The following is a 14,386-nucleotide window of genomic DNA, read 5'->3' on the forward strand; positions in this document are numbered from 1 at the left end:
ATCACCTGTAGCCACTTTTGCAGTCTCCTCCCCTTCTGTCTCCCCTGGCCACACTTCCTTCTGCTATCTCCTTCCAGATACACTTTTGGATCTTCCTTTTGCTGTTAAACTGCTCCAAAGACAGTTCCATCCTTGCTCCTTCAACTTCTCTACTTTCCCACATCTCATTTTTTGCTTTTTTTCCCCTAAAATTGTGCCTTCACTGAATTTCACTATCTGAAAGGGTGGTTTATTAATCCAGACTGCTCCCTTTTACAGATGGGGATACTGAGGCACCAGATGGCTAAGTAACACAGCCAAGATCTCCTTGCTGGGATGTTGTGGAACTGTGATTTGAATTTATGCAGTCTGGCTCCAGAGCCCTTGTGATATAAGCAAGTGGCCCAGCAGAAGTTGGAGGTAAAAACGGAATGAAGTTGAGGTGTTTGAAGAATGCCTGAAATTGGGTTCTGGTATTGGGAAAGAGGGCTTCCCAGGTGTCACTAGTGGTAAAGAACCTGCCTGCCAATGCAGGAGACGTAAGAGACTGAGGTTTGATCCCTGGGTCAGGAAGATCCTGTGGAGGAGAAAACGGCAATCCACTCCAGTATTCTTGCCTGGAGAATCCCATGAACAGAGGAGCCTGGCGGGCTACAGTCCATAGTGTCACACAGAGTGGCACATGACTGAAGTGACTTAGCACACATGCACAGTGGAAAAGAGCCCTGTCTGGTGAATCAGGGTGCAGACCACATTTAGGTTTCTAAAGGTTGGAGATCATGGATTGAGACAGCCCCATCTGAGCAGCGGAGGGAGGGCAGGCCTATGGCCTGACTTGGGCTGTAAGAACCACAGGATGTGGGAAGGGAGAATGCTGCCCAGGAGAGGCTGAAATGAGGGACTGAGGCTAGAGAGAGAAGACATGAAGACCACAGGGGGCTGATGAGTAAGGGCTGTGCAGAGGAGTCACACATGAGCTGAGAACCAAAAATGGGTGGGGTGGGGTGATTAAGTCTTGACTGGAAAGATGGGAAACGGTGCGTAAAGAGGTCGCCTCTGTCCTTTCAGCTGTCTCAGTGTCTCCACCTACTCCCCCTCAGTGATGCAGCCAACTACAGGCTTCCTAAAACAGGTTTTAATAAAAAACTATTGCCACGTGGAAGGAATCCCATGGTAAGGGATGTTCACTTTACCACTCCGAGTAAACACAGTACTGAAAGTCCAAGGTAATGCAGGAAAAGAAAAAGAAATAAACCCATACATTGTGGAAAGGAAGAAATGAATCATGACATGACTTTCTATGTAAAATCAACAAAAAAGCTATTAGAACTAATAAATGAGTCTAGAAAAATTGTAAGACTCAAGACTAATACACAAAAATCCATGGTATTTTCTTATAGTAATAAACAAATGGAGGGATTTCCCTTGGTCCAGTGGCTAAGACTCTGCTTTCCCAATGCAGGGGGCCCAGGTTCAATGCCTTGTCAGGGAACTAGATCCCACATGCCCAAACTAAGAGTTTGCATGTCGATACTAAAGATCCCATATGCTGCAGCTAAGGCCCAGTATAGCTTAATTAATTATTTTAAAATACAAATAAAAAAATAAATAAAATAAAATACAAATGAAAATGAAATTTTAAAAATTATAACACCAAAAATGAAATGTTTAGAAAAAGGTCTAACACAATGGAGTCAAGATCTATATGCTAAAAATTGACACTAATGAAATAAATCAAAGAAGCTCTAAATAAATGGAGAGATATACCATGTTCATGGATTCAAAAACTCAGTATTATTAAAATGTCAGTTTTCAAAACTGATCTATAGGTTCAAACAAAAGACAAATGAAAATCCCAGCAAATGCTCTTATAGAAATCGACAACTTGATTCTAAAATTTATATAAATTTAGGTAAGATAAGTCAAGGTAACTAGAATAACCAACAAAACTTTGTAAAATAACAAAATAGGAGAACGCACATTGTATGATTTCAAGACAATATAAAGCTGCTAAGCAAGACAGGTGGTATTGATTTAAAAAAAAAAAAAAAGACTCCAGAAATACATCTTCACCTGTATAGTCCATTGTTTTTTGACAGATATTCAAAGGCAACTCAATGGAAGGATAATCTTTTCCAAAAATGGTGCTGAAATAACCCATAAGCAAAAAAAAAATAATCTTGACCCATACCTTATATCATATACACAATTTAACCTCAAATGAATCACAGTCCTAAATATAAAACCTAAAACTATAAAATATCTAGAATAAAATATATAAGAAAATCTTTGTGACTTTGGGTTGGGCAAAGATTTCTTAGTTACATACCAAAAGCACAATCCATAAAAGAAAATACTGCTAACATAATTCATCAAAACTTAAAACTTCTGATCTTTGGAAGATACTGTTGAGAAAATGAGATGACAAGCCACAGATGTGGAGAAAATATTTGCAAAACACATATCTGAATCTTGAATATAGAAATCGTGAAGTGAAAGTCACTCAGTCAAGTCCAATTCTTTGTGACCCCATGGACTATACAGTCCATGGAGTTCCACAGGCCAGAATACTGGAGTAGGTAACCATTCCCTTCTCCAGGGAATCTCCCCAACCCAGGGACTAAACCCAGGTTTCCCACATTGCAGGCGGATTCTTTATCACCTGAGCCATAGAAATCTTAACACTCAATATTAAGAAGGCAAACCAACTTTTAATGGTCAAATGACTGGAAAAGAATTTTAATCAAAGATATAATGGTGGCAGGACTTCCTTAGTGGTCCAGGGCTAAGACTCTGAGCTCCCAGTGCAGAGGGCCCTACCAACATTACAAAGACTCATCCCTGGTCAGGGAACTGGATCCCACATGCCACAACCAAGAGTTCGAATGCCGTGCAGCTAAAAGATCCCACAAGCCAAAAGGAAGATCAAATATCTCACAAACCGCAGTTAAGACCCGGCACAGTTACATAAATAAATACTTTTTTAAAAAGATAAACTGATGACAAACAAGAACATGAAAAGATGTTCAAAGTCATTAGTCATTAGGAAAATGCAAATTAAAACCACAATGAGATATCACTATACATTTCTTAGATCAGCTTAATTTTTTTAAAAATGACAATGCCAAATGTTAATGATTCAGAGCAACTGGAATTCCTATACATTGCTTACGGAAATTGAAGTGGTACAGCCATTTTGGAAGACAATTTGGCAGTTTCTTATAAAATTAGACATACAGTTACTATATGACACAGCAACACCACTCTTAAGTACATATCCCTTCCCCCAAAAAATGAAAACTTGTATTCACATGCCTGTACACCAACATTTATAATGGCCTCATTTCAGTTCACTTCAGTCACTCAGTCATGTCTGACTCTTTGTGACCCCATGGACTGCAGCACGCCAGGCCTCCCTGTCCATTATCAACTCCTGGAGTTTACTCAAACTCATGTCCATTGAGTCAGTGATGCCATCCAACCATCTCATCCTCTGTCATCCCTTTCTCCTCCCGCCTTCAGTCTTTCCCAGCATCAGGGTCTTTTCCAATGAGTCAGTTCTTTGCATCAGGTGGCCAAAGTATTGGAGTTTCAGCTTCAGCATCAATCTTTCCAATGAATATTCAGGACTGATTTCCTTTAGGGTGGACTGGTTGGATCTCCTTGCAGTCCAAGGGACTCTCAAGAGTCTTCTCCAACACCACAGTTCAAAAGCATCACTTCTTCGGCACTCAGCTTTCTTTATAGTCCAACTCTCATCCATACATAACTGCTGAAAAAACCACAGCTTTGACTAGACAGACCTTTGTTGGCAAAGTAATGTCTCTGCTTTTTAATATGCTGTCTAGGTTTGTCATAACTTTTCTTCCAAGGAGCCAGCGTCTTTTAATTTCATGGCTGCAGTCACCATCTGCAGTGATTTTGGAGCCCCCCAAAATAAAGTACGTCACTGTTTCCACTGTTTCCCCACCTATTTGCCATGAAGTGATGGGACCAGATGCCATGATCTTAGTTTTCTGAATGTTGAGTTTTAAGCCAACTTTTTCACTCTCCTCTTTCACTTTCATCAAGAGGCTCTTTAGTTCTTCACTTTCTGCCATAAGGGTGGTGTCATCTGCATATGTGAGGCTATTGATATTTCTCCCGGCAATCTTAACTCCAGCTTGTGCTTCATCCAACCTAGCGTTTCTCACGATGTACTCTGCATACAAGTTAAATAAGCAGGGTGACAGTATACCGCCTTGACATACTCCTTTTCCTATTTGGAACCAGTCTGTTGTTCCACATCCAGTTCTAACTGTTGCTTCTTGACCTGCATACAGATTTCTCAGGAGGCAGGTAAGGTGGTGTGGTATTCTCACCTCTTTAAGAATTTTCCATAGTTTGTTGTGATCCACACAGTCAAAGGCCTTGGCATAGTCAATAAAGCAGAAGTAGATGTTTTTCTGCAACTCTCGTGCTTTTTCGATGATCCAACAGATGTTGGCAATTTGATCTCTGGTTCCTCTGCCTTTTCTAAATCCAGCTTGAACATCTGGAAGTTCATGGTTCATGTACTGTTGAAGCCTGGTTTGGAGAATTTTGAGCATTACTTTGCTAGCATGTGAGATGAGTGCAATCGTGTGGTAGTTTGAACATTCTTTGGCATTGCCTTTCTTTGGGACTGGAATAAAAACTGACCTTTTCCAGTCCTGTGGCCACTGCTAAGTTTTCCAAATTTGCTGGTATATTGAGTGCAGCACTTTCACAGCATCATCTTTCAGGTTTTGAAATAGCTCAACTGGAATTTTATCACCTCCACTAGCTTTGTTTGTAGTGATGCTTCCTAAGGCCCACTTGACTTTGCATTCCAAGATATCTGGCTCTAGGTGAGTGATCACACCACCATGGTTATCTGAGTAATGAAGATCTTTTTTGTACAGTTCTTCTGTGTATTCTTGCCACCTCTTCTTAATATCTTCTGCTTCTGTTAGGTCCATACCATTTCTGTCTCTGATTGTGCCTGAAATGTTCCCTTGGTATCTCTGATTTTCTTGAAGAGATCTCTAGTCTCTCCCATTCTATTGTCTTCCTTTATTTCTTTGCATTGGTCACTGAGAAAGGCTTATCTCTCCTTGCTATTCTATGGAACTCTGCATTCAAATTGGTATATCTTTCCTTTTCTCCTTTGCCTTTTCCTTCTCTTCTTTTCTCAGCCATTTGTAAGGCCTTCTCAGACAATCATTTTGCCTTTTTGGATTTTTCTTGAGGATGGTCTTGATACCTGCCTCCGGTACAATGTCACAAACCTCCATCCATAGTTCTTCAGGCACTCTATCTCTCAGATCTAATCCCTTGAATCTATTTGTCACTTCCACTGTATAATTGTAAGGGATTTGATTTAGGTCATACCTGAACGGCCTAGTGGTTTCTTCAATTTAAGTCTGAATTTAGCAATAAGGAGTTCATGATCTGAGCCACAGTCAGCTCCCAGTCTTGTTTTTGCTAACTATATAGAGCTGTATCGGAGAAGGTGATGGCACCCCACTCCAGTACTCTTGCCTGGAAAATCTCACGGACAGAGGAGCCTGGTAGGCTGCAGTCCATGGGGTCACTAGGAGTCGGACACAACTGAGCGACTTCACTTTCACTTTTCACTTTCATGCATTGGAGAAGGAAATGGCAACCCACTCCAGTGTTCTTGCCTGGAGAATCCCAAGGACGGCGGAGCCTGGTGGGCTGCCATCTCTGGGGTCGCAGAGAGTCGGACATGACTGAAGTGACTTAGCAGACTTAGCATAGAGCTGTATATTGTCACCCTGCTTATTTAACTTATATGCAGAGTACATCATGAGAAACGCTGGGCTGGATGAAGCACAAGCTGGAGTTAAGATTACCGGGAGAAACATCTATAACCTCACATATGCAGATGACACCACCCTTATGGCAGAAAGTGAAGAACTAAAGAGCCTCTTGATGAAAGTGAAAGAGGAGAGTGAAAAAGTTGGCTTAAAACTCAACATTCAGAAAACTAAGATCATGGCATCTGGTCCCATCACTTCATGGCAAATAGGTGGGGAAACAGTGGAAACAGTGACGTACTTTATTTTGGGGGGCTCCAAAATCACTGCAGATGGTGACTGCAGCCATGAAATTAAAAGATGCTGGCTCCTTGGAAGAAAAGTTATGACAAACCTAGACAGCATATTAAAAAGCAGAGACATTACTTTGCCAACAAAGGTCTGTCTAGTCAAAGCTGTGGTTTTTTCAGCAGTTATGTATGGATGAGAGTTGGACTATAAAGAAAGCTGAGTGCCGAAGAAGTGATGCTTTTGAACTGTGGTGTTGGAGAAGACTCTTGAGAGTCCCTTGGACTGCAAGGAGATCCAACCAGTCCACCCTAAAGGAAATCAGTCCTGAATATTCATTGGAAAGATTGATGCTGAAGCTGAAACTCCAATACTTTGGCCACCTGATGCAAAGAACTGACTCATTGGAAAAGACCCTGATGCTGGGAAAGACTGAAGGCGGGAGGAGAAAGGGATGACAGAGGATGAGATGGTTGGATGGCATCACTGACTCAATGGACATGAGTTTGAGTAAACTCCAGGAGTTGGTGATGGACAGAGAGGCCTGGCGTGCTGCAGTTCATGGGATCGCAAAGAGTTGGACACGACTGGGCAACTGAACTGAACTGAATGAGGATAATGGCGACCTCCATTAAAAGGTCCCATGCATGCACTGCTGCACTGAGTGCCCCCGACCCTGCAGCAGGCCACCGCTGACCCATGCCTCTGCCGGAGACTCCTGGACACTCACGGGCAAGTCTGGGTCAGTCTCTTGTGGGGTCACTGCTCCTTTCTCCTGGGTCCTGGTATGCACAAGGTTTTGTCTGTGTTCTCCAAGAGTTGTTTCCCCAGTCCTGTGTAAGTTCTGGCAGCTCTATGCTGGGGTTAATTGCAACTCCTCCAGGAGGGCTTATGCCATACCCAGATCTACTGTACTCAGAGCCCCTGCGCTTGTGGCAGGCCACTGCTGACCCGTACCTCAGCAGGAGACACTCAAACACAGTTCTGGCTCAGCCTCTGTGAGGTCTCTGGGTCCTGGTGCGCACAAGGTTTGTTTGAGCCCTCCAAGTGTCTCTGGTGAGTATGGGGTTTGATTCTAAACGTGATTTTGCCCCTCCTACCATCTTGCTGGGGCTTCTCCTTTGCCCTTGGACATGGGGTATCTTTTTTTGGTGAGATCCAACATTCTCCTGTTCTGCCTCATTTATAATCACCAAAACCCAAAAACAATGCAGATATCCTTCAACTGGCACAAATGAGTAAACAAGCTGTGACACACCTGTATGATGAAATACTACACAAATAAAGAGAAGGGAACTCCTGATACGGGAAACAACCTGGATGAATCTCAAATGGATTATGCTGAGTAAATGAAACCAGACTCAGAAGGCTATGATTATATGAAATTCTGAAAATGGAGAAACTGTTGGGCTAGAAAACAATTCTGTAATTGCCAGGGGCTGCAAGTTGGGAGAGAAATGGACTACAAAAGTCCATGAGGGAATTTGGGGAGTGAGGGGAGGGTGGATGGAGCTATTCTAAATCTTGGTTATGGCAGTGATTACAGAACTGTATGTTTGTCAAAACTCATACAACTGTGCACTAAAAAGGGTGAATTTTACTGTGTGTAAAGAAAAAAGTCCTATCAAGGTTTCCAAGTTTCCACTGCACCAAGATTAAAGTATCTACCTGACTTCTTTGCCTTTTAAATCTGGTCAGTCCCAGGCAGATCACTTGATTGCGCAATGCACACCTGCTGCGATTAGAAGTGTTGCCTCATCCTCCTACCAACATTCCACAGACTTTTAGGCTTCCGTGCTTTTTTGCAATCTTTGCCCCTCACAGCAATGCCTCGCCTTCTGCCGTCCAAAACCGCTAAGTGGCACGTCCAACTCCACACCGCGGTCCTCACTGAACTCTCAGTGCTCTGAGTTTGTGCTACACAATGTCGGCAGACCCCTCTCAGCGCGTTCGCTGGTGTCCGGTGAGTTACTCTGATTTCCGGTTCCTTGTCAACACACGCGCAGGATACAGCCTTACTCGCCTCCACGCCCATGGCTCAAAATAATGCGCACGCGGCCTAGCACTCACTAGTGCACCTTCCACGCAAGAAGAGCGACTACCGAGCTCCGGAAGGAGGCGAGATCTGAGCTGAATCTGCGTCTGGAAGGGCTCACGAGGCACCTTCGAGAGAGCTCAGGCCATCAAAGATCAGGGCGAAGGAGAAAGCGCAAGGTGCGGAAGCCCGGGAGGGGTGACCACCCACAGCCCAATACCATCATGGCGCCCCGCTCGTCCCCACGTACCTTGCCCTCGTAGGAGCGCTCCGCCGCGCTCACCGACATGGCCTGGATCAGCAGCAACAGGAAGAGGGGCACCAGGAAGCCGGCGGCGGGTACAGCAACCAAGATGCTGCACAGCAGCTAAGGAGCAGCGCCTCCGGGCAGACCTCCTTGGCCCCGCCCCTCGCCTAACCCCGCCCACATCAAGCCCCGCCCACCCGCTCCCTGCTTACCCTGCTGCCTTGGGCCCGTGCCACCTCTAGCATTCTCCATCCTTGACTCTGCTTTCTCACCCCTTCGCAGTTCCTCCTATCCCCACCCATCTCTCTGACCCTACCTACCCTCACCTCGTCCCAAACCGGTCCTCTCAGGCGGCTTCACCGTCTAACCCTGCTCACCATTAGCTCTGCCCGCCCCGTGACCCCGCCCCCTCTGTTGACAGCTCCTCGCACCCTCACTGTTTGGTCGTGGGTCCCCACAGCCCAGCGGATACGCGATGGCCTTGTCCATGGAGAAGGATAGGTGGGTCGTGCGCACCAGGAATATCAGGCAGGTGACCAGCATGGCCCCCGAGTAGAGGCATAAGGACAGGACAAGCAGCATGAAGAAGCGGAAGTTGCGGTGACCGATGCAGTTATTGACCCACTTGCAGTGGTGGTCAAAGTCCTAGGCAAGAGGGAGAAGGCTCAGGCCTTGATCCAGGCTCCATCGCCCCCAAATCTTATGCGCTCCCTCTAAACCACCTGCCCTTGACCTCACGAATTGGCTCCCATTCCTAGGGAGAATCTGAGCCTCAAAGTCCTTAACCCTGCTGGCATTCCCCCAGTTAGAGCACCGCAGGGCTCACAGAGCTGCACGTCATGTCAAGAGGCTTTGGAGACAGGACCTGCCTGGTCTTCTCTGGGATAAATCCTGGTGTAACTTCAGACAGGACGTAGAATATCTCTCAGCATCTGTTTTCTCATCCACTGGGTGAGCCTAATAATAACACCCTTGCCCAGACAGTCTCCCAGGGTTGTAAGGACCAGTTAAGACAGCACATTGCTGAACTGTTGCAGACTGTGCACTCAGAACCCAGGAGACCAGGAGACCCTTTGGCCTAGACATTCAGAAGAGGCAGGATGTTCCCCTGGCTGGTCCTGCAGCTTGCCAAGGGCATTTGGACATCCAGTGTCATTGAGCCCTGGGAAGAACAGCAGTGTCTGACCAGGCCCAGCATAGATGTGGATGCCCCTCTACAGTGTCAGAACCAGTGAAGGAAGGGGCCAGCCTCCCGGAAAAGGTACAGGCACAGAGGCAGTGACCTGCCTGAGTGATCAAGAGTGGCTAGGAATTACTGCCACCTTTGGTCTTTAGCAGTCCCAGAAGTAGTTTCACACCCACCACCGGCCCCCATGTGAGTAGGCCTCCTGGTCCCAGACAGGTGCCGGGAGAGTAGGTGGGCAGGAGAGGGGCACTTACCTCCACGCAGATGTTGCACCAGGGACAGTGGTAGGTCCGGGGCGGGCGGTGGAAGCAGCACTTTTGGCACCACTGCAGGCGGAAGGCCCTGTGGTTCACCCATACCACATGTACCATCAGGGGGCCCTGTTCATCGGATCCTGGCATGGGAAAAGGATTGAGCAGCAGCTGGAGGCCCTTCCATCAGTCTGCTGCAGCAAAAGGGTGGAGGCGGGCAGCCCCACGGCATCCCTGGGCTCAGGAAGCATGGAGACCAGGTGGCAGGGGAATCCTTAGTCCCCACTGAGCAAGCTGGCCAAGCTTAGAGAGGCTGGCAGTCACAGGGAAAGTGGGTTTCCAGCCCGAGGAGTTCTTTGTGAACTCAGGCCTTCGGTACTGTGACCGATGCTTTACGGAATTTGTGTGGTAGGGAGGAGGAAGAGAAAACTCAGCGGTTGTGAAGAGCTGGCTTCTCTCCCAGGAAACTTCTGCCCTGGCCCCACCCTCCAAGGAAACTGGAAAACCTCCAAGATTCTGTTTTTTTCACACCTCCATGGTTCAAGAAATGAAATGGCAGATGCGGGGCCTGAACAAATGAGGACGTAAGGTGAAGGAGCCCTGAGGCCCCAGTGGTGGTGGGGGGAGATGGGAGGAGCACTTTAGGGATCACCCCTGCAGGCAGGCGCCCCAGGGGGCCAATATCTCACCTTGATGCAAGATGCCCGGGTCTGAGAAGTTGAGTGAAATGAGACTGAAGAAGGTGAGGATAAAGAGGAGGCCTGTGATGACGGGAAAGGCCCATTCCCCATTCTGGGCCAGCCACCTGCAACTGAAACAAGAGCAGGACTCAGCCCTGAAGCTCCAGTTCATCTAGTCAGCACCCACAGACCATAAACCCTGCTCTAAATATCCAGGCTTGTGACAGATCCATAGAGACTCCACCAGTCACCCTGTATTACCAACCACCTGCAGCTCCCAAATGCACCAAGCCCTCTATACCTCTAATAGCATTCAGTTCCCTTTGCCTAGAACATCCGGCCCTCCTGACCCCTCTTCTGCACTCCCCCTGCCTCCGTACTATCATCATCTGCTTTCCTTTCTGTTGCTCTGTAAGAAACCTGATAGCTTGTGTGGGAGACTTACGGAAATGCGAAGAAGAGGCCACTGAAAATGACCAGCAGCACCACGTTGAAGGCGGCAAATAGGCTTGGGAGGACCCAGGGGAGCGGGACCTGAGGTGGGGGGTGGGGCTCCTTCATGAGCGGCATGGCATCCTTCAAGAGCGGCATGGCTGGACCTCCCGTGTCCCCAGAGGAGACGAGAGTCACCAGGCTCCCTTCCCACTGCTGGGTCCGGGAGCCCCATGGCCACAGCAGCCTTGGAAGCCACAGCCCAGTGTAGAAGGAAAGGAGTCCCAGTGTGACATCACAGAGGCTGAGGAGAATGGGGCTAGCGGCTCTCCAGCACAACTGTCTGCAGCCTGACAACAAACCACATACCTGCTTGTGCTGCGGACTGAGGGGTCCTCTCCCTGCCAGATTGGCTTCAAGACCACGTGCGATTAGAGAAACGTGGGGAGAAGATGGGTGATGCTGCTCACCCTTTCAGGATCAGTGCTCATCAGAGGAAACAGTGTTCATCGTTCTATCTCCATCTGTTCCTTTTTTGTTATTACAAAATCGCACTTTGGGAGAGGAGGCAGCTAAATCTTCCCTTGTTTCCAGGGTTGGCTTCATGACACAGTTCTGGTCAATGAGACAGAGTAGATGTTGCAGGGTTTCTGGAAAGGCTTTTGCTTTCCTGATTAAAGGGGGAAAAGACACGGGGCAGTTTTGAACCTAGATGTGCTGGCTGGGTCCACCTCAACCCATTAGGCAATAAGTCAACACGGGGCACAGACAGAGTGACAGTGATGACACTGAGTCACTGCCCCAAGCCTTGAACTACCTCCCTCTGAGCTGCTTATTATGGGAGAAAATGACTGGGTTTTCTGTTACATACAACTGATACTTGCCATTTGCTTTAGCCACTGAGCATCAGAACCTCCCTGTGTTTGGAGGATTCCCTGAGCTATAAGTCTTGATGAAGGCAAAGACTTTCTCCAGCCCAGCTGGACCTGAAAATGCCAGACACCCACATTCGAAACCTCTCTTGCAGCTAGCACACAGGCCTGCGGCTTGGGTGCCTCAGATTAGCCTCAGAACTGAGGCTACCACCCACCAACTGAGGAGGCCACTGAGAAGAAGTAACTGTCTTTTTAAAACTTAGACCACGGCCTCTGCTTAGAACCCTCCAATTGTTCCCAGCCCCCTCAGAGTAAAGTCCAAAGTTCTTGCCATGGCTTTCAAGGCCCTTTCTGATCTTTCCCCACTGACTCTGACCTCATTTCCCAACACTCGGCCCCTTACTCACTCCACACCAGCCAGGCACGCAGCACTCTCTGCTGTTCCTCAAACACACCTGGTATGTTCCAGTCCTGGGTTCTTCACACTAGCTCTTCTCTTGCCCTGGAATTCTCTGCCACATATATTCTTAGGGCTTGCTCCCACACTTCATTGTGTTCTTTGCTCTACTGGTGCCCTCTGCGGTTATCCAGACGCCAGCATCTCCAGCTGTTTCTGTAGAAACATTGGACTTGGGGCCAATTAATGTGAATATTTAAAACATATTTTGCATAATTTACAAATGCTTTCTAGAGAGTTTGTACACATTTATACTCTATTATGAGCATACCGATATCATAATAGCTACACTATAGTTAGATATTAAAGTAAAATTGTTTCTCCAATCTTATAGATGACAAATGATAACTTGATCTTTTATATCTCCTTAAATTACTTATGAAATTAAATATTTTATACATCCATAGGTCATTTTATTGTAGTTTTGTGAATTGCCTTTGTACATCTTTTTCTTGTTCACATTTCAAATGTGGAAGTATTTTTCTCTGTTTTTTTATTGTGGTAAATATATATAACATAAAGTTTATGTTATGTATGAACCATCAGTACTATCCACTCCAGAACTTTTTCATCATCCCAAGAGGAAACTCTATACCATTAAACAATAACTCCTCACTCCACCTCCCCCTAGTTCATGGTAAACACTGTTTTACTTTCTGTCTCTATGAATTTGACTATTTCTCACAAAAGTGGAATCATACATCTGTCCTTTTGAATCTTCCTTATTCCACTTAGCATAAGGTCCTCAAGATTCATCCTTGAGCTTTAAGCAGTCCTGGAAGTTGGTCTGTTGTAACATGTATTGGAATTTTTTTGCTTTTTTAAGACTGAACAATATTTAATTGTATGCATATGCCACATTTTGTTTATTCATTCATCTGTTGATAGACATTTAGACTGTTTCCACCTTCTGGCCACTGTGAATAATGTTGCTATGAACATGAGTGCACAAATGTTTATTCAAGTTCCTGCTTTTCAGTCTTTTGGGTCTATATCCAGAAGTGGAATTTCCAGGTCATAGGAACTGCAGTAGTATTTTCTATTACAGCTACATTATTTTACATTCCTGCTAACAATGGACAAGGACTCCAATTTCTTCACATCCGTGTAACACTTTTTGTTTTCTTCTATATTTGTTTGTCTTTTATAATATCCTAATTGGTATAAAATGATATCTCACTGTGATTTGGATGGAAGTGTTGGGTTTTTCTTTCAGATTTGCAGGAGCTCTTTTATCTTAAAAATTCTAGCTGTTTATTACAAATATGTTCCCAATTTATTGTTTGTCTTTTAATTTTGCATGCAATATTTAGTGTAAAGTTTTTGTTGTTTTTATGTAATCAGATCTATGGATAATTTCCTTAGCATCATCTTACCTTATTTTCCCTTCTTCTATCTGATATTTATATTTCTTGTTTTCTTTTTCATTTAACTCTTAAGCCCATCTGAAATTAATGTCCGGGTAAGATACTAGGTGAAGGTCTAATCGTGTTTTTTCCCCACATCATTATAATCAATTATTCCAGCATCATTTATGGAATAAATGTTCCTTTCCCTCTTATGACATAGTTAAGTTCTTCATACATACTAAGATGTGCAGGTGACTCTGTGATGTGCCTCCCAGAACCCTCTCAGGAATGAAGAGCTTACCCCTCCAGCAGCTAGAAAACTGCCTCAGCTTCGGAGACTGCCTCCCCTAAAGAAAATTGCCTCACCCAGGGTCCCGCCTCTTTTCAGGGACAGCTTGCATCCAAGGAGTGGTCCAACATGAGGATAGAAAGGTCCAGATGCTTTTCCAACGGAAGACAATTCTGAGAAGCCATCCTAGCCCCCATGTGACCTTGGAGGAGGCTGAGGCCCTTACCTCAGATCAACATCTCCCCCTGCTCAGCCTTGCTTCCTTCCCTTCCTTCTTTCCCTCTTCTTTCACAGGTGTTGGTCCCCAAATCATTCCCTAATAAACAACCTGTGTCTAATCTCTAGAGTTTGTTTGTGGACTTTTTGTTTCATTGATTTACTGAATTCAGCACCATGTATTTTGATGTTTGTAGTTTTAAGATCCAGGAGTCTTTTTGCATTCTTAGTTGTCATCATTTGACTCTCTAAACTTATAAGCTGTGTAGTAAATGAAAACATCAGAACACAAAAATATTCACTAATGAATGAGAAATGAGGC

The 14,386-nt window shown here is 45.5% G+C and overlaps 1 protein-coding gene and 1 long non-coding RNA gene across 2 annotated transcripts in view; one reads left to right on the forward strand and one right to left on the reverse strand.

The window, feature by feature from the left end:
* The window catches only part of TFRC (transferrin receptor), a 149,796-nt gene extending 140,837 nt beyond the window's left edge, over window positions 1-8,959 (reverse strand). The window contains exons 1-2 of the mRNA XM_061411562.1: window positions 8,802-8,959; window positions 8,333-8,438 (exon numbers count right to left, since the gene is read on the reverse strand). Of these exons, the coding sequence (XP_061267546.1) occupies window positions 8,333-8,438; window positions 8,802-8,891 (196 nt within the window). The 5' untranslated portion in view covers window positions 8,892-8,959. The remainder of the gene's footprint in view (window positions 1-8,332; window positions 8,439-8,801) is intronic.
* Window positions 8,960-8,969: 10 nt separating this feature from the next.
* Window positions 8,970-14,192, forward strand: LOC133244419 (uncharacterized). Its single transcript, XR_009735398.1, has 2 exons — window positions 8,970-11,510; window positions 13,948-14,192. It is a non-coding gene; the product is annotated as an uncharacterized LOC133244419 (long non-coding RNA).
* The last annotated feature ends 194 nt before the right edge of the window (window positions 14,193-14,386 follow it).

Source organism: Bos javanicus, chromosome 1, assembly GCF_032452875.1.
Source record: "Bos javanicus breed banteng chromosome 1, ARS-OSU_banteng_1.0, whole genome shotgun sequence".
In the NCBI taxonomy this organism is placed as follows: domain Eukaryota; kingdom Metazoa; phylum Chordata; class Mammalia; order Artiodactyla; family Bovidae; genus Bos; species Bos javanicus.